Raw genomic sequence first — 20,392 nt, forward strand, 5'->3', positions numbered from 1 at the left:
CCTTGGTCTGGACTTTTTGCTAAGAACAAATTCACATCTGCTTCCAACAAGCAGCACAAATCTGCTTCTGAAAAAGGGGTTTTATTATTTACATATATGTTCAAAGCCTGACAAACCACATCTCCATCAGACCTGTATTTTGGCCAAAATACTGACATTTCTTTCATTGGCTCTCTAGGACACACTAGTACACAACATCTAACCATTTTCTTCCTATACTTATTCCTGGCTTTAGGATTATTTTTGCAATTCCAAATCATTCTTCTCAAAGGGCTGTCTTCAGGCACAATTAGAGGGACTTTTCCTTCACTCTGTCTCTCCCTGGAGTCTTTGTTCCCCATCTTCCCAGCCCCTCCCAGGGTACTGCTGTGAACTTCAGTGCTCACAGAGATACTGCACACCTACACTTGGGACTTGGAAAAACTAAGACTGTACTGCTGAGTGCTTTTCTGCACATGGCAGGCCACACACTTACAGGCTCTCTGATTCCCTGCAATCATTTTAGTCTCATGCTTCATCCATCTCTAGCTGTGTCCCTCATGGGACTACAGAACTGTAAATCAGAACTCCACGCTCACTTTGCACTTAATGTCTTAGTCATACTTTATGCAAGGGTCTCTCCTGACCCCCAAGGCAATACTTAATTTTCTTACCTTGGTCCATGCACAGAGATACCGGGTCTAATTTTCGATGATGGTGGCTATAATTCCCTGAGACTTCGCAGAGCCTGCCTTTCAGTAGAACAGCTTTGGTTTTCCATCAACTGTGCTGGGAAATCACCCTCATCACCTCCAAGAGAACCACTGAAATCAGCGGGATGCACCTCTCCTGTTTACAGTGGTGTGATAACCCCAACAAGCGACTGGATCCTTGATGAGCTCCCAGACCGTCAGAAATGTCTCAGTGATTTTCTGAGGCAAGGTCTCATACAAAGTAGGTTTATTCGCAGTGGCAATGCCAGGCATCCTGTAAGCAGGAACACACTTGTGGGAGAAGTGTCATCTATTATTCACCACCATCACTATTATTCACCAGCACTAGTTCCCTCTCCTGGATCCTCACTGCCTGAATACTTCAGGTTCACCACCTACACAAAGCTTGTTGGGCAGAGTTATATTATCAACCTTGAATTTCTTCTTCTTAGGAAATTCATTTGCCAGTGATGTTTCACAGCCTTTAACTTGTTTTTCTCAGCTTACTTCCTTATCTCTTGTGATGGAATTCTCCACCGCCTGCTGACTTGGCTATCTCTGAGAGAACGCACCATTGGTGGTTTGCTTGTGTAAGTGCCTTTTTCAACACACACAGCTAGTAGAATTTCCGGTGCAAAAACACAACTGTCACAACACAACTCCTGGGCCGGGCAGGGAAAGTACAGTCGAGCCCAACTAGCCGCAGGAGCTGCACCACACAGCGCCCTGGAAACGCGCGAAAGCGCTCAGAGCCTCTGAGGTAATCAGGCGGGCGGCTCTAACAGCACTCCACCCCCTCAGCCCCGCCTGGAGCTTCTCGCGAGATCTCCTCTGCTCCCGGCATCCATTTCGCGGCCGGAGGGAGGGGGGGCGCCGCTGAGGGAAGATGAAGGCGGCGGCCATGTTGGGAGCTTTAGGGCGGTTTTGGTGCGGGGTGTGCTGAGGGAGTCTGCGCAGGGAGAGCTGTCGCTGGAGGATCGGCGAAAAGTCGGTCTCGAATCGGGAGGAGAAGAGCGCCTTCTACGTTTCTGAGCCGGGCTTGTTTCGTTGTTTGCGTCTGGCTTCGGGAGCGCTCGGCAGGGAAGGAGGGGGGGGTCCCTGACCGAGGAGGCAGCACCATGAGCGGGGGGACGCCCTACATCGGGAGCAAGATCAGCCTCATCTCCAAGGCCGAGATCCGTTATGAGGGGATTCTGTACACTATCGACACGGAGAACTCCACCGTGGCGCTGGCCAAGGGTAAGGGCCTGGCGGAGCGAAGGAAGGGACCCGGAGACGGGGCGGGAGAGAGCGAGGAGCCCGTGGGGCCCGTTGGGGCCGCGCAGTGATGGAGCGAGAGCCTGAAGTGGCGGCGTTGTGGCGATAAAGAGGTTCCGGAGTAGGCCTGCAGCCTCAGAAGGCTCAGCAGCGGCTGTGAGGGGGGATTAGGGAGTTCTGGCGAGAGCCCGCGGCGTTTCGGCCGGAGACGCAATCTTCCGCCCTCTTCCCCTCGCGGGAGCCTTGGCGGGGGGGCTGTGGCGGCCGCGACGCCTTGAAGTGGGGGTGGAAGTGAGGGAGGGGTTGGGAGAGCCGTGGTGCCACGGCGCGGCCCCTGCTCCCGCCGCGGGGGGTGGGAAACCCGGCGGGTGCGGAGAGACCGCCGCGGAAAGGGGCTCGGAGCCTTAGTTGGGGGGGCTGGGGCAGGAGGGGCTGCTGGAAGGAGTCCTGAACGGAGGGGAAGTGAAAACCTCAGCTGATCCTGAGTTAGTAAAAGAGAGTAAGAGAGGAGGCAGGAAAAAGGATTTATTTGCATCATAAAAATGCCAAATCTAAAGAGGCTGCGCACTGCTGAACACTTCTCATCTCGCGGTGGGAGACAACTGGAGGCAGCTGCAGTCTATGGAAGGTACTGTGAGTGCTAGGTTGTCGACAAAGAAGCTGGTCGAGAGCACTTCAGGAGTTCTTTGTAAGCTGTATGGCACTGTGTGAATTAAAATTGGGTATAGACATAGGTGAGAGAATGCATAAGCTAGAGAATATGTGTGCCAGAAAGTTACGGGGGGTGTGTTTACAGAGTGAGTGTTGGGAGACCAGCAAGTGGAAGAAAAAAAAAAAAAAAGAAAAAAACAACGAAACGCATCAATGTTTCATGTACAAGATAACGCGCTCTCAACACGAGCCTGGTAGCCATCACAGTGAGTGCATAATGTTCAGGTCAAAAATTAAGTGAAAATCTTCTTTATTCTTAAAAACTCTATGGTATTTTAATTTACACTTATTCAGTATGTCTGAGTAATGTAAACACGTGCATAAAAATAGATTTTATCCAGCTGATAGGTAAGGAGGAAACTTGCTCCTTGTGTAAATTAAACTTCTGGGACTGAGAATATTCCAGAGCTCTGTTCGTGTTGGGTATGGTAGGCTGTCTTTTTAGCATAATCACATTCTGTAATACATATGTAAACACACTCACACACACACATACACACACACATATATATATGATAGATATATATTTACATAGGTGATAGAAAAACTTAATAGTTGGTCTCTGGAGTTTATACCATGTAGCAGTTTGTTTGCTCTCATCACTCATTGGCGCTTATGGTATTTTTCTGTTTGTGTGCCATGTTACTTTAAGGCCCCTCCCACCCTCTAGTGTATGGAGAATTATTATTTAAAGAATAGATTGCTTTATCCCGTGAGTTCTTATATGTATGTTTTGAAACACTTCATTATTGGTTTGGTTGGCATGAATAGTTCACTTACTGGGCATTTAGCTCTCTTGATGTGATCTTGTTTCTAAGGTTGCCTTCAAATTGCTTTACATTGCTGGAAGTGAATTATCTGTTCAAAAAATATAGCTAGTATTTCTTTATATGAGGAAAAAGATGAATACTGTGATTAAAAAAAAGTTTAGAAGTTCCACTTGAATGCTATGGTTGTTAAGATTCATACAGAAGCACTTAGAATCCTATTCTTGTGAAGCTTGTGATAGTCTTACCTTAAATTAGACAGATTTAATGCTGACCAAGCCAATCTTGTATGACTTCTAAAGAGTGATTAAGTCACGTTATGGCATAACTGCCCAAGTGTGGTTATTTAAGATGGATCAAACTACAGTTACAAATCTAATCCACTTTCTTCCTCTAACTCTACTAAAAAATGTAAATCTAAATCATTTCATTTGCTTTAATAGAACTTGGCTGAGTTAGCTCGGGAATGTGTGTTTTGTAATACAGTGTTATGATTCAGAAGAAAATAAACCAGTATTTCTAGGCCACTAAGCCTAAAATGTTGCGATTATTCTGAAAGCTGATAACAACCATGTTAGGCTTTGAAACAGCTCACTGTGCTCGTGAACAACATGTTCAAGTCTGTAGACAAAGTTTCTGAACAAATGAAAGCTCAGGTCATATGTATGTGTTAGAACAGCGTGTGTATATATAAGGTGACAAGTGTGGTTAATTATAGCTAGGTCTGTGAAAGAAAAAGTGTATCTTCCTAATTGTCTGCAGCTGTATGTATGTTGATCAGGTAATGGCAGTTTTTCTGCTAGAAAAAAAGCTTTTTGCTTTTGTGGTTGGTGTCATGTGACTGTTATCTGGGTTGAAGGCATGACAGTTTACCAGTATTGTTTTCCTTAACTAAAATAGATGAAATTGTTTGTGACATGAAGTATAAAAGTAGAATTAGAATCTGTTCTTGAATAACTACAGATTTGCCTGACAATAGGGCTTTCAGTGGGTTCAGCTGAAGTCGGTTGAAACTGAGGATATGCTTGTGAAATGTCCTCAATTATCTTAAATCTTGAGTGGCTTGGGCAGAAATAAGATTTTTGGGTTGGTAATAGAATACTGATAGTACTCTTCAGTTCTTTGAGGGATGATCTGTTCTTGTTCTGTTTTGTTAATTTTGTTTACAAAGCTACTAAACTCTTGCAGAAGTTGTAGCTTCTTGTTGTAGTTGAAGGAATATAGGAACTCTTTAAAAGTGTTGAGACCGATAATGGAAGGTAGTGCATCCTTTCACAAATTGCTCGAGTCTATCATTATCTATAAAAGAAAACTCCAATTAAAAGTATTAAATTACACAATTATTTGAGGCTTTTAAATATTATTGATGCATGCATTTCCTTTGGATTTGTAGCTTTTCAGAGGTAGTGTTTGTTAACAAAAAACACCCTCTCATTTTCAAATTTCAAATGAAATTAGTTTGAAATGTCCTTCCAGTTCTACTTTTTTTTAAAACAATCATTGGATCCAGACACTTTTGGAATGGACTGCTAGTGAACCACAGGTAGGGTCATGTTTTCTTTCTGTAAAGTGATTGCTGCCCTGCCTAGGAGCTGCTGTAGAATAATCATGACTGGTTTTTGTTGATCTTACATGTTGCAGCATTAAAAAGTAGTTGCTGTCTTTCAAGCTGGTAATACAAGTCTTTCTATTTCAAGACACTGACTTAGGGAAAGAGATTTTTAATGTAGGTAAGCCATGTAAGAACAACCAGGCTTTGTTCTCTGACAGCTAGCTAACAGTGGGGAATCCTTGGGGATGTGGATATGAGGAAATGAGATGCTGTCTTTCTCCTGTAATGCATCAGTTTTCACTTATCAGCTGCTGGGACTTTGTGTGGAGTTGCATTGGGCCATTATAATTAATAGATACTAAATTAATGAAAGCAGCTTCATTAATAAGCATTTAATGTTCTGGTATTTTCAGCTGGCTGTGATAGTATTATCTGTAGTATGACGCATGCAAGAGCAAACTGTACTTTCCAAAATACGGAAGAGTGAGAGGAAATGAAAATAAGCACATGAAAAATATCATCTTGTAAAACTTGAAAGGACTGTGGTAAATCCATTTAAAAAGGCAGTCATCATATATTAAAACTTATTTTGACCAACTTCAACATTACTAATATATAGCATATTTAATACATCTTACTGTATTATACTACTTCATTATCTACGGAGACCATTGTAACTTCCCCTCTGCAGAAAATCCAACACCTGTTAGATGAAAAAATACTCCGCTAATCAAAAGCCAATTTGTGTATTCTACTGGCAAAAGAGGACTCTGTTCTCCTGTAAAGTGAATTGTTGCAAATGTGCAGTTCAATTAGTGTCTGCATACAGCGCTTAGACAGTCTTACCAGCCTTACTTTGTATGTATCATGTAGATACAGAAATCAGCCTTTCTCTACTCTTAAGGGGTCCATGAGATGTTTGATGACAAAAGGAAGGCTATCATTACCAGAACAAGTCATTGCAATTACCATCTCTATCCAAAATCTCACCACATTTTCTCTCTAACGTACTTGGATGACTGCACACCATTAATGGAGTAAGATTAATGTGAAGGAGTCAGCTTGTAGTGGGCTCATATCCATTGGAACATTAACTCGGTCTGCATTCTCTTACACGTAGGAGCATTAACAGAGAGGCAAGATACGGGGGAAGTAGACATGAATGGGCTTTGTTCTGCACATGTAGTTGATCTTGGCATGCATAAACCTCAAGACATGTAGGCAGTATGTTCCTTAACTGACCCTGAGAAACAACTTGATTAAAAACTTAATGAAAACCTACCCCTCCCCTTCTCTGTTGTCACTCTTGTACTAAAGGAAATGCTCAGGTCTTTGCAGGGGTTCAAGCTTCTTCTGGCTTCATTTCTGACTCTTTCACCCAATTAATATTTGTAAAAGTCTAAAAGAATCATAGAATTGCTCAGGTTGGAAAAGACCTTAAAGATCATCAAGTCCAACCGCAACCTAACTATACTACCTGAACTCTTAACAACTCTCTGCTAGATTGCGTCCCTGAGCACCACATACAAATGGTTTTTAAATGCATCCAGGGATGGTGACTCAACCACCTCCCTGGGGAGCCTATTCCAGTGCTTAGCAACCTTTTCTGTAAAGAAGTTTGTCCTGATATCCAACCTAAACCTCCCCTGGCTTAGCTTGAGGCCATTTCCCCTCATTCTGTCACCAGTAAGAAGAGACCAATCCCACTCTCCCTGCAATTACCTTTCAGCTATTTGAAGAGAGCAATAAGGTCTCCCTCAGCCTCCTTTTTCCCCAGACTAAACAGCTCCAGTTCAAAAGTACAGGTGTAGTCTGAAATGTCCCAGGAGACACAGCTGGGTAGAGCTCTAAGACTGCTGCTGCTCCAGTACCTTACCTTTTTGATACTCTGTCATATTAGTATTTGTAAATAAATAATGTGAAGTATAAACTTGTGTAGTCCTTAATTCACAGGACTGGTTTACCAACCTTTGTTGCTGCATGACATCTCAGCTGGTAAAATTAATGTCCAGAGAGTGATAACATAAGCAAAAACTGCTTTGCTGCTTCCCCTTAATTTCACTAAGCAATGAAAATATTCAGCCCATGACTGTGCAGGCGGTGTTTTAGTAAAGAACCAAACAGGCACCTTTCTGCTTCAGTTTTAACTGAGATTTGCAAGACCAAATTTCTTGTTTATGTCTGAGTAGTGGATAATGGTTAAGAGTATGGTGCTTATGTAAGTTCTGTCTCAATATAATCTTACTCTTTTTACTTAAAACTGTTGGTCTCTGCAGTATATTTGAAATGTTGGTTGAATGTGAGATGGTTTCCATTTTTGCAGTTCGTTCCTTTGGTACAGAAGATAGACCAACTGATAGACCTATACCGCCTCGAGATGAAGTTTTTGAGTATATTATATTCCGTGGTAGTGACATTAAAGACTTAACTGTCTGTGAGCCACCAAAGCCTCAGTGTTCTTTGCCGCAAGACCCTGCTATTGTTCAGGTAAGTCAAAATATATTTTATGTATTTGTTTCTTAAGATATAACATAGCAGCTTTGAGTGTTCTCTAGCTGAGAGTGCTTAAAAACTCAAATCTTTGTTGAAGTTCACAAAGCAGTGTAAAGAACCATGAAAAGATTTTTTTTCCTCTTCTGAATCGTTCTAAACTATGAAAAATTGAAATTGAACTCTAGCACAGTTCACTGGACACAGAAGTTAATGCGTTTCTAGTGGTTAGCTGGTTGATAAAGTAAAAATTTTGATTATACCTATGTTCCTCTAGGATCTTCTGGTAAATCTAGTACAACTGTTTTTGTCAGCATTTGTTGAGTTCTGTGAAGTTGTGTTAATGCTAAGCCCAATATTTGTAATAAACTCACTGTCCTCTGGTATCTTAGGGTCTTTGGTCATGTTTTTGAAACTTTAGGAAAAACACATAGCATGTCTCAGGTTTGCTGACAGAAGCTTTTACGGGTATGTGACAAAAGTAAAGTTCAGTATTGGAGGTTCCAGAGAAGAGATTGTGCATTTTAACATACTGTTTTCACAGATCTGTGGTATTGGTATGGTGGAAGCACTTTCTAAACTGTACGCATACTTGTGAAAATGCTTTCTGCTGCTGACTGCTTTGAGGTTTTTCATGCAGAGTAATCTGCATACTTAACTATTTTTGTGTTGTCTTCGTTTCTCCACTGAAGTGATTAAATAATTGCTGTTAAAACAAGGTCTTGCAAATTAAAGTTTTTTTGGATGTGTTAGTCACAGCTGTGGTGTTAGGGTAAATCTTAATGAATAGTTTCTGCATTTCTTGCCTTATAGAGCTACTTCCTCCTACTTGTGTTTTTTGTCTTTAGTCTTCACTAGGATCTTCAACAACATCTTCATTCCAGTCTGTGGGGTCCTATGGTCCTTTTGGCAGAATGCCTGCATACAGTCAGTTTAGTCCAAGCCCGCTTGTGGGACAGCAGTTTGGCACTGTTGGAGTTGGTATGTTTATTTTTATTATTTTGTGTTTTCCTATAAGTGAAGTTGCAGGTATGCGTGTACAGGCAGTGAGTGCTTATAAGTTCTTCAGTGCTTTATCGTAAGGGATGGATCCAGAGTATTCAGTCTGTATCAGTCTCACAGTTTGGCTCAGGAGTATTAGGTTTCTTACAGTCTTTGCACCTCTAATCAAAGCATTCATGTGATTGAGAACTAAAGGCCCTCTGAGGGATGAATGGTGAAGGGCTCATATATTCGTGAATTCATTATATTTCATATATATTCATTACGCTCATCTTGTGTTTGTTCCATTTCACAAGTGGTAGAGGCAGCACATCCATAAAAGCCTCAGCTGTGCTGTGAATATCTGGTTTCCTAGGCTGATCAAGGTAGTGTGTGCCTTACTAAGGATTTGGATTACTCAGAAGTCCATATGCCAGCACAGTCCTTCTCATTCATGAGATGTTAGTGTGGTACAAAGTCCATTGCTTAAAGTATTTGTGAGTGGCATATGTTAATAGTGCCTTTATGCTGTAGAAGTACTGCAAGACTCCAACTTTCATTCCTCAAAGTTTCTTAAGTAACAAGAGAACTCAGTTTATGTTTCCAACATTAAAAAACAGCAATAAAAAAACCCCCACATAAGTATGTAAGGACTTCATTTTACAGAGGAACAAAATAGGCGTGAAGTTTGTCTCCATTCAGTGTGTACAGGTGAAGTAGACACCTCACAGTAGTTTAAGATGGAAATTTGGGGGTCAGATGATGAAATTGAGGTCTTGCATGCAATGCAATTTAGTGACAGGTATGTGTTGTGCTGATACAAATGCGACTGTAATAGAATATGGTAATGATGAGTGTTGCTTGGCTGGTGTTGCTTATGCTGATGACTAAAATATTTAAAAGTAGTTAAAACACTAAACTCCTCTTAGATTCTTAGTTCTTAGATTTCTAAGTAAATTATTTAGAATTTATTTTTTTAATCTTTTGTAATCATAAAAATGTGTCTTCCTAATATAATCGGAACCTGCATTTGTACGTAAGATACTAAGGAGCACTGATGATCAGTTTTTCTTTAGTGAAAAATATGGGGTTTTTTACTGAAATGTGGCTGTTGGCTTTCAGTAAGTCCGAAAGTGAAAGCCTTCATCTTTGTGAGTGAGAAAGGACAACAGAGGTGCTCCTGAGGTGGACTTTCAAAGATATTTTTTTAAATTCTACTTTATATTTTATCTAAGATCTTGTATTTTTGCAACTATTACATTGGCAGTGTTACTCCTGTTACTGAAATTGTTTCATGTGAAAGGAAGGTTGCAGAACTGTCTTTAACTTGAATAAGTAAAACTTGATAGTCATATTTTTGTTTGAAAGATAGGAAGTTGAAATATATACTGGTAGTATTTGTTCTTTACTCTCTGAAATGCTGACCCTGCTCTGTTAATGCTTATGATGTTATTTAAATAAAAAAAACCAAGGTATTACAGCCCAATCAGCTCCCTAAGTGAGAGGGTGATTGCCTGACATGACTTCACTGATCATTTAGCATTAACTTTTGTATTTTTTTAGCTAGAGAAAAGTCTACCTGAGGTTTTACAACTCCATTATTTCTTTCAAAGCAGGAGGTTCGTTAACATCTTTTGGAACAGACTCTTCAGCCAGTGCTAATATGTCCCAAAGCACTGCAGTTGGTTCTGCGTTTACAGCAGATGCAAGAGCACTAAAAACACAAATGTCTCAAGGTAAATATTTTTGAATAACTACTTCATTTTTGACCAATCATTTCCTTGAACTCCATGATTTAGGTGATTGTCAGAAATGTAACCAAAAAACTCAATTCTGTCTTGAAAACATTTTATATTAGACCAAAAAAAAAACAAACCACCCCAAACCACTGTGAATATTTGCTCTATAAATGTGTTTTCCTACATCTAGATATACTGCATAAGTAACTGTTAGCAACGCATTCGTTGTTCTTAAAATGTCTTCACTGAGGACTAGGACTTAATTCAGTTGAATAATTTTAGCGAGTAGCTACATATAGAAATTTGGCATGTAGTTTTATTGATAGTATGAGAAAGCTCAAGGTACTTGATGCTGATTTAATGTAAAGTCCATCAGTCTACAGTTCTTTGTTTTAATTTCTAAAGGTATTTTCTTAATGTGTTTAAATAATATTTACATCAGACTTGAATGTCTGTACAGATAGTGTTGTTGACAGTTAAATCTGCTCAACAATAATAGAAACTACATGATTTATTGTGTAGTATTGCATAAAGAAGCAAAGAGAAGTAAGGTTAATTCTTGATACTTTTTTGAATGGCAAAGAGAAAATAAACGTCATGCAACTCAACCCTCATTTGTCCTGAATGTCTTTTAGGATTGCTCCCCAGGTCCCAAAGGCGCATTTCCTGTTCTTCCAGCTTTCATTGCTGTGACTAAAAGTTTGCACAAACATATAGTCCTGGTGCTGTTTTCAGGTTTTATGTAGTTATGTTAAAAGTCAAAACGCTGTGCTTGGTATTTCTAAATTCTGGATGAAGTTTGGGAACCAGTAGGGACTGCTTTCAAAGATTAGTTTTGTAGAATATCAAAAATAGATTCTTGTTTGTTTAATTAATTATTCTAAGCATTTAATTTTTTCTCTTGAAAGTGTAGCTTGGTTTCCTGTAGAATTTAAATGTGTATGATTTTTTTTTTTTACTTAATACAGTGTGCTCCAGATGAGCGAACATTGTTCCACAAAACTTAGAGGGGCCACCAACAAGTTTCTTTGTGCATTTTTTGCTTTTAGAAGTAATTGTCTTAGATCGTGTGACTTTCTTGTTTTGTTTAATTTTTATGGAATTCCTATGCTTTTCTTTTTCTTGGGACCTATGTCTTATCCCACTAATTTCTTAGTGTACTTATCGATATCACAGCTGATCTCACAAATTTATAATATCTCAGTTGTAAAGGTGTTTCTGACCTCAGTCACTCATGCTGCAAGCTGAAATGTATGGACAGCACTTTATGGGGAAGTTTGCACAACTCCTTCACCTGCAATATGCCTGCTACTAGCTATCACTATACATTATTTTGTAGTGAGTGTAAAATAGTGTGCTAGATGAAATGAAACGTAAGTATCGTAACTCTCTCTGCCTTTGGGAGCAGCTGCTTTCCATTTGGCTTTCCAGGGATGCAGAAAGAGTATGTATGCCTCCAGTCAATCCAGGAATTTCATTCCATAGTTAAATGCACATCGTGGATGTGTTGGTAGGGATTAATTATCCTACCCATTTTTTTCTTTTAGACTAGGGGAAGGGGAATTGCTAAATATCCTTCATTCTGGATTAGTGGATCTGAGGGTGCAGAAATATTTATTTCCTCTTTGGACACAGCAGTCTTGACTGGTAAGGCAGATAAACCTGTCAGTCTAGATTGGTTGGGACCAGTAACTTGAATTTATGAATGAGAAATAATTTTTGTTTGCTTTGTTTTTTAAAGGTCGTTCAAGCCCTCAGATAGATCATTTGAGAAGGAGCCCCACCATGGAACAAGCAGTACAAACAGCTTCAGCACACTTGCCTGCTCCGGCACCAGTTGGGAGGAGGAGTCCTGTGCCAGCCAGACCTATGGTGTCTGCTAGTCAAAAATCATTAGAGAGTCAAGAGCACAGACGAGGTAGCTTTGGGTAATTTTCATGTGGGTTCTTTTCTTCCACACACAGCTTAAGTGTTCTTTTTGAGGTTAATGTGTAGGAATTTTCCTGCTGCCCTTTACTAGTAGACTGGCTAGCAGAGACCTGGATTTTACATACTGCTTTTTAAAGTCAAATATTTATTTATTTACTCCTATGAGTAATTAAACTCATATTTTACTTTCATAGGTTTGGATTTCTTGAAAATCAGAGCCATATAGTGATATACATAAGTATGGTAGAAAATACCTAATTGGATAAACAAACATCTTTTTATTTCCAACTTTAGCTGAAGCACACAAGGTTTCAAGATCAGAAAATGAACTCAGAAATGAAAACAAACGACAAATTGGTAAATCTTGTTTTGAGAAATAGCTATAATTCTAGTTTCAGACTTGAATTACTAATTTTTTAAAGCCTGCTTTAAAAAATGCAGCATTATGTATACTTTGAAAAGTGCTAAGACTTTGTTTCTAGTGCTCAGAAATCTTAGTCTTGCAGTTCACCTTATAACATAAAATTTAAAAATTTAGAATGCTTTCACAGTATTAAATGTAGTGCATTGATTGGGTCATGGGTTTGTAAGCATAATAGAATGAAAAAAACCTGATATCTTTCGAAGAAAATGCACAGCTGAAAAGACATTAGCATTTTATGTCTTAAGAAAGCTTTTAATGACTTCTAGGAAGTCTTTTAGTACACCCCAAGGTTAGTGCATTGTGCTTTCAGTGTTATTGCTGTATTCACTGTAAGTGCGAGCTGCTCCAGCAGGACTTGTAACAACAGGAGTGCAGGATGCATGAAGTCCCAACTTCTACTCCAGGAACTTAAAAAAAAGAAAATAAAAAATAATTTAAAAAAAATTCCCCTCTTTAGTTCCAGGTGCTCCTTCAGCACGGAGAGGCCGTGGAGGTCACCGAGGAGGCCGAGGAAGGTTTGGTATTAGGAGGGATGGTCCAATGAAATTTGAGAAGGACTTCGATTTCGAAAGTGCAAATGCACAATTCAACAAGGAGGAAATTGATAGAGAATTTCATAATAAACTTAAACTAAAAGGTAAACCAACTCTTGCTTTAGATTTAAGTGTGGATAAAATAAGCATGTCTTGCTGTTCAAGTTTTGTTGCTGCCCTAGGGAAACAGCTTTTAAGAAGTATTACCCTCAAAGTCTTGTTTGTGGTAGTGGAAAGTAAACCAGCCTAAACAAGTAGGCTGAAATTGCCTATTTAAATCATTAAGTATTTGGTTATATACTGAAATATGGGCTCTGAAGGAATTGTGAGTTGAAAGTATGTGGCATGCTTTAGCAAATCTGTCAGTTAAAAATACTTGAGCTGAAGTCCCAGTAGTGTAAGTGTTCTTCTGGAGAAGATGAAATAAAAGAAAATCCGTATTTGTTTTCATGTTGCAGGAGAATACATGAGGTTTTCTATGTATAAAGTTGCTGGTATTTCTTTGCTGTTGCTCTTTTCTAAAGAAACACTAGAGTAATTCATATCCATGCTGCTAGCATGTTTATTTTGTTTTCTGACAGGATTCTGTTTTGATTACCTCATTCTTTGTGACCAGACACCTGTTGGTTGTTACGGCTGCTAATTTTTGGACAAAGTGCTATAAGATAGACTTCTCTATCTTAGCAAACGATTGGCTAAAAGTATGTCAGGCTTCAGTCAGAGTAAAATCACCAATAGAACCCTATAGGATTTGTTCTCTGGTGCTTGCCTCTTCTGGATCTTTTTTTTTTTAACGATGATTTGACACATAAATGATTAGTTTAATGTTGATGCTAAAGTTTTCAGAATAATAAGGAGAAACCTTGGATGAGGGAAGTGAGTGTACTCTCAGTGAATTTGCAGACAACACCAAACTGAGGGGGAAGTGTCGATCTGCCTGAGGGTAGGAAGGCCCTACGGGGAGATCTGGACAGGTTGGATTATGAGCTGTGGCCAATAGGATGAAGTTCAGCAAGACCCAGTGTCAGGTCTTGCACTTCGGTTGCAATAACCACATGCAGTGCTATAGGCTTGGGGCAGAGTGGCTGGAAAGCTGTGTGGTGGAAAAGGGTTTGGGTGTCTTGGTGCTTGGCTGAACATGAGCCAGCAGCATGCTCAGGTGGCCAAGAAGGCCAATGGCATCCTGGCTTGCAGCAGAAATAGTACAGCCAGCAGGAGCAGAGAGGTGATTGTCCCTCTTTACTAAGCTCTGGTGAGGTAGCACCTTGAGTACTGTGTTCAGTTTTGGGCCCCTCACTATAAGAAAGACATCAAGGCCCTGGAGCATGTCCAGAGAAGGGCAGAGAAGATATTAAAGGGTCTGGAACAGAAGCAAGTCTTATGTGGAGGGGTTGAGGGAAATGGGATTGTGTAGTCTGGAGGAGACTCGGGAGGCTTTATCACACTCCACAGCTCCCTGAAAGGAGGTTGTGGTGAGGTGGAAGTCAACCTCTTCTCCTGCATAACTAGTTATAGGACAAGAGGTAATAGCTTCAAGTTGCATCAGGGGAGGTTCAGATTGGATATTAGGGAGAATTTCTTCTCAGAAGGAGTGGTTAGGCATTGGAACAGGTTGGAACAGGGAAGTGATGGAGTCACTGTCCCTGGAAGTGTTTAAGGAAAGCGTAGATGTACTTAGGGACATGGTTTAGTGGGCAATATTTGTGGTAGGTGGATGGTTGAACTAAATGATCTTAGAGGTCATTTACAACCCTAATGATTTTGTGATAAAGAATTACAGAAACATCTTATTGAGACATAATGGTAGTGCGTGTTGTGGAAGTTTGAGTGAAGTAACTGAAGTTCACATGTGACATTATGAGATTTGAGCTCTAAGCACTTAAAATGCGACTTCAGGATGGTAACAAGTGGTTCTGTGGAACTATCAGCTTCTATTTCGGTACAAATGAAAACAACAAGTAGAACTTCAGACATTATTAGGAAAGGAATATAGCGTAGAGTCAGTTAATGGCATATCTTGAATGCTGGCCCTTTGACTCAGGAGGCTTCAGGATCAGAAGACAATGAAGAAAAGTAATGGAGGCAAACAAAATCACGGATAGGCTTTGGTAAGAGGACTGATGGAGGCACTGAACTATTTAAAAAAGAAATAGGAGAGCTTACAAAACAGGTAACCATCAAATCCATTTTGTCAAGGTTTTGTCTTGTGTGTTGTTTTTTTTAACTCAGAATTACAGAAGAGATCAAACTTGTAGGCAGCAGTAGCAAAACATTCTAACCCATGTGTCGGGTTGATTTACTTTTTTTTTTTAACATTCTATACTTTCTATTTTTTAACATTCTATACAATTCTACTATATTTTTTTTAATATTCAGGTGTTGTTTTGGAGGGGAAGGTATGTGTATATATGTCTTGGAATAAATTAATATTGCAGTACTGTTTAGTCTGATGGCCTGGAAGGAATCTGTTTACTTTTGTTTTCCAGAAGACAAGCTTGAGAAACCAGAGAAGCCTGTAAATGGAGAAGACAAAGGTGACTCAGGTGTTGATACCCAAAATAGCGAAGGGAATGCAGATGAAGAAGATCCACTTGGACCCAACTGCTACTATGACAAAACCAAGTCCTTCTTTGATAACATCTCCTGTGATGACAATAGGTATGGCCTGTAAGGGGAAGCTTGTTAGTCTACTTAATGAGTGTCTGTGTAATAAGGTTGTGTTGGCACTACTCATTACAGTTAGTTCTGAATCAAAAGTCAGTAAAGGTTACATATGCATGCCGAAGACAAAATAAAATGGGCATACAGAGTACTTCTGACTGTATCTGCTACAGAATCTCCTTTTCCAGATTAGTTTTTTTTTTGCTTTGCTATGCAGTTAGCACCTTAGTTAAGACAATTACTGCTTTGCTTTTATAATGGTTTCTAATAGATTACATAACTTAGCAAGTAGTATTGTTTGAATGGGAAGATAACGTTACAGGAAGAGAAAAGCTTATCTTTGCTGTGGGTTTTTTTATTATGCACGTTGTGGAGTGCTGACTGAGTTTGAAGAATGGGGGGTGAGAGGGAAGGTTGGGTTTATTTTACTAACAGCTAGGTAAGATTAATACATGCAACTGTAAACTCTTGTTCCGTTTTAAATTGCAAATGGCTCTTTTATAATGTATCGTGTTGTGTGCAGAGGTTACAGGCATTGCTGTTTTCTGTAGGAAACTTAGAGTTTTTGATTTATAACCAACATTGTAACACAACTCTTGCTGAGTGAAGTGAGTTGTGGCAGACATCTAGGTTCTCACAGAAGGCATAGTTTGTAAATTTGATGTGATAAAGCATCACTTTTTATTTCACTGCCTTTGTGGTGATTCTAACAAAGCAGGGCAGCCTTCATTCTAAAGTGTTTTAAAAACAGAAAAACAGTCTTTGTTCCTATGTATGTGACAGGGAACGTCGACCAACCTGGGCTGAGGAAAGAAGATTGAATGCAGAGACCTTTGGAATACCACTGCGTCCTAATCGTGGCCGTGGAGGGTTCCGAGGCAGAGGGGGGATTGGTTTCCGAGGTGGAAGAGGACGAGGAGGTGGAAGAGGTGGTTTCACTACTCCCCGTGGATTTCGTGGTGGTTTCAGAGGAGGTCGTGGAGGCAGGGAGTTTGCTGACTTTGAATATAGGGTAAAATATATTTAATCTTACTATAACTTGATCAACTGTATTTGGAAACAAGTGGTATAACTCTTGCTGCTTTTAGATTTGATGCTGAACTAGAAGTTCTTGAATAGCATTGTGCAGATAGACTCAGCTACTTAATAGAAAGTCTGTTGATTCTTGTTACTTACCATTGTTTGGCTGTCAACAGCAACCAGAAGCTGCCTTTAATCAGATGTCCTCAATATTTGTTCTGTAGCTGGATTTGCAGAAAAATATAAAAAAAAAATTGACAGATTTTATATGAAAGAAGAATTAGAAAAATTGCAAGCATTTTTCTAGCCAGTAACTGAAAAACACAAAGAAGAAACCTAACTTGTAGTGTGGAAGGAAGTTCTTTCACTTCTTTGTGAATGGGTTGGCACAGTGCCTATATACTTATACTGCATAGCCCTTAAAATAGAGTAATTGAAGTTAAGTATAGAGATGACCTTTTGCAAAAGACAGGTCAAATATATTTGACGTATGTAAGTTTGTTACACACTGTTTGTAATTATATTGTAGTTCGGTAGCTGTTGGGAAAGCTGGGGCAGGATGGACTTTTTTCAGCCACTCATAGAGCAAAAAGGAACTGCAGGAAATAAAGCAAAAAAAAAAGTTGAAAAGGTCTCTACCCATCCCATAGATAAAATATTTTCTAAAATGTGAAAATAAGTATTACTACTTCAAGTAAATATGAAGAGGCTTAAAGTTTCTTAAAGCATTATGCAAAAGTCTGTTAACTGAAGTAACCTGATGCACAAAGATGCTTTCATCATCGTGTAATCATGTAAATAGTAATTTGCTCTGCAGAAGCTATGGTGGCTGAAATCACTGTTTCTCTTTTAGAGTATACTTGGGCAGTTTACTTTTGCAAAACTATCAAAGCATGTGGTTTCCTCTTCCCTATTGAACATCTTAACTCCTGTTTTTATCAGCCATTCCAAGATAGGAGAAGTTGGATGCCACCCTCTGCTAGCAAAGCAGTGTATTCTGTGTTAGTGGTGTCTTAGGTGCACTTTCTTTTTCTTAGAAACAACCTCAAATCTGCCTCTTATCAGTGCTAATGGATCACCCAGATGACATAAATTATGAGAGCTCAGTTGCTTGCAAAAATAAAATCTTTTCATAATTTCAGTGCAAGCTAATTTTCCAGACGCCATCTTCAACTTGAATGCTACCCTATGAAGGAGCAGAAATGACGTGGGCACACTGTTTAAAATCAGTAACAAATATAATTTACTGAACTAATGCAAGTGTAGACTTTTACAGTTCTGACTCAGACAGAAGAACTTTCTGGTAACTTGTAAGCAGTAAGAATTTTTACAGTGCAAAATCGTTGCTTTCTGGTTGAAGATTCAATTTTTTTTTTAAGTAAGCCTTTTCATAAGTGAAGATGTCTGTCCCTCAGCCATTGCTTCCTTAAACTGCAAGAATTAGTCCTGTCATTTAAAGAAATGTTAAGTAGCTGAGGGTGAACTGAAATGAGGAGTTGAAGATCACAGATAGGATTTTGTGAATGAACGTTTCACAGTTGTTTGGAGAAGTAGGAGGTGGCATACAAGCAGAGGATTTGTGCTATTGCAGTCAGTGAGCTGTCTCGGTGTTGGCCAGTATTTTGACCAGATGCTAATGTGGAGATCAGAGAGGTCTCCTTTCTGATTTCTGAAGATCAAAAGTAGCCATCGGAGTGCATCTTCTCCCAGCGCCGTTACCCAAATTAACCTGTCATTTTGTGTTTTGCAAAATTAATCGTAACGTTCTACTGTTGTTCCCTCTAGAAAGACAACAAAGTTGCTGCATAGTCTACAGGAAAGCTGAAACTGCGTGAACGTCTAGATCTTCTTGATCCAGAGAATTAGTTTCAATCTCAGCAAAGAATGAAGTTAATTTGCTGTATACTTGTCACCAGCACTGGGAATTAACTATTTAATTTCAAAGGGGTGTAATGCAGTTACATTTTGAAAAATGGCCATCTTTGAAAACAGTGAGCATTAAATATATTTGAGACAGAAGGATAAGTAATTTCTTATGTATAGTTAATTATAAAGCAGTACTTCGATGGAGTTTAAGTATTTTTTCATCACTGAAAGGATTTTTCTTATTACTAAACTGTATTTGATAATTGCTTCAAGTTGTAAGGACAATTGTATGCAGAAGGCCGTCGATACTGTGAGTGTTTTGATCCACTGAAGGTTGTTTTTTGGAAATCCTGTAATATCCCTTTTGAGATGGTTGTACTTTATCAACTAGGGTGCTGGACAGTAGAAAACTTGCTTTGTCAGTCAGATATGTACACACAGTAAATACTGTTTCTTAGGCAAAGGAAACTTTTTATATAGTTGTAAAATTCCATTATATCCCATTGCCAAAGAAACATTACAGACTTTGTATAGCTGTATAAAAAGCAACTAATTTTTTAAAGAATAAACATTTTTAAGTCGGCAAACATACTGTGTTATTGCAGAAGTTGATATGCTGAAGAACACTGAATTAGTTGGGTTTTTTCTTTAGCAGCTTTTCAGGCTTAAATTTGATTTTATATTTGGAGTATAATGAAGATTTGAGATGTTCTTCCATTACACAAAACTGGATACACTCTTCGCTTCTCTTGCAAGCAATTGATTTTGTAGCTTCTGGCATATCACAGGATTTGACCAAATGAAAGAGATATTTTTCAAATGAGGACAAAATAAATTTCATATGTCCAAATTTTCAATTAATTTTACTTAGTGATAAATATTAACTTTTTTTTAATAATGGACCAGGCACATGAGTTAAAGCAGTTCTTCTGGAACGCCTGGGCCAGAAGTATGTCTGCATTTGTCAGTTCTTGAGACGTTAACTTTGTTGTAATACCCGTAGACATAAGTGATTGAGGAATTCTAGTGTTTGGAGTTGTTTGCATTTGATAGGCCATAGCTTGGAGAAGATGAGAACCTGGTTCTAAGACATTGCATCCGCAAATGACATAGTATGGACTTGTTGCCAATTCTGAATGCCTAGTTCCACCTTGTGGATATGCTGAAATAGAGACCCGGTCATTTGTGTCTGTATATGTATGTGAAGGCCACAGGAATAAAGGGATCCAAAGATTAAACGTTTTGATCTAATTTACTGATTTTTTTTTTTTTTACTTCAAAGTACTCAGTGGTGATAAAGATGCGGAGAACTGCACTGTTGGAAAAGTGGAATATTTAAAGTGGGTGATAGAATCTTAATTTTATAACTTTTGTATAGCACTCTGAGGAACTATTTTGTAATTGGTTTTCCTTATTAAGGTCAAGTATTTGGCAGCCGTAGAAGTTAGATAACATTGTTAGGAATGTTTTTGCATGTGAACAGCACTGCCTTGTGGGGGCCGCCGGGCTGGCCCCGAGCAGCTGCAGCGCTGCTGTGGGCGGGAGGCGGCCGTACGGCAGCGCAGTGCGCGCAGCTGCGGGGCGGGGGCTGTGTGCGCAGGGGGCGGGCAGCGCGGCCACCGGCGGGCTACTTTGTTTCATGAAAGTTAAGGGGTTTTTATTTTAAACCAGAATAAACTCTTCAATATACTGAGGCTGTGGGGAGTTATTTCGTGCCCTCGCAGCCGCACGGGGCACGGCGGGATCGGCTGCTTTCGCTCGGGCGGGAAC

The 20,392-nt window shown here is 39.5% G+C and overlaps 1 protein-coding gene across 7 annotated transcripts; it reads left to right on the forward strand.

The window, feature by feature from the left end:
* Positions 1–1,559: 1,559 nt before the first annotated feature.
* Positions 1,560–19,860, forward strand: LSM14A (LSM14A, mRNA processing body assembly factor). 7 transcript variants are annotated; one of them, NM_001012778.2, is made up of 10 exons: positions 1,560–1,931; positions 7,303–7,466; positions 8,318–8,450; positions 10,064–10,186; positions 11,931–12,107; positions 12,413–12,475; positions 13,000–13,179; positions 15,562–15,733; positions 16,520–16,748; positions 18,542–19,860. In NM_001012778.2, the coding sequence occupies exons 1-10, from the start codon at positions 1,811–1,813 to the stop codon at positions 18,563–18,565; spliced, it is 1,386 nt and encodes a 461-aa protein (NP_001012796.1). In that variant the 5' UTR covers positions 1,560–1,810; the 3' UTR covers positions 18,566–19,860. The 7 variants fall into 7 exon arrangements, with proteins under 7 accessions (NP_001012796.1, XP_015147927.1, XP_015147928.1 ...); XM_015292441.4 differs by having other exon boundaries at positions 10,067–10,186; XM_040707079.2 differs by lacking the exon at positions 1,560–1,931 and adding an exon at positions 2,243–2,577.
* Positions 19,861–20,392: the final 532 nt, after the last annotated feature.

The sequence above is a fragment of the Gallus gallus genome, chromosome 11 (genome assembly GCF_016699485.2).
Source record: "Gallus gallus isolate bGalGal1 chromosome 11, bGalGal1.mat.broiler.GRCg7b, whole genome shotgun sequence".
Taxonomy (NCBI): Eukaryota; Metazoa; Chordata; class Aves; order Galliformes; family Phasianidae; genus Gallus; species Gallus gallus.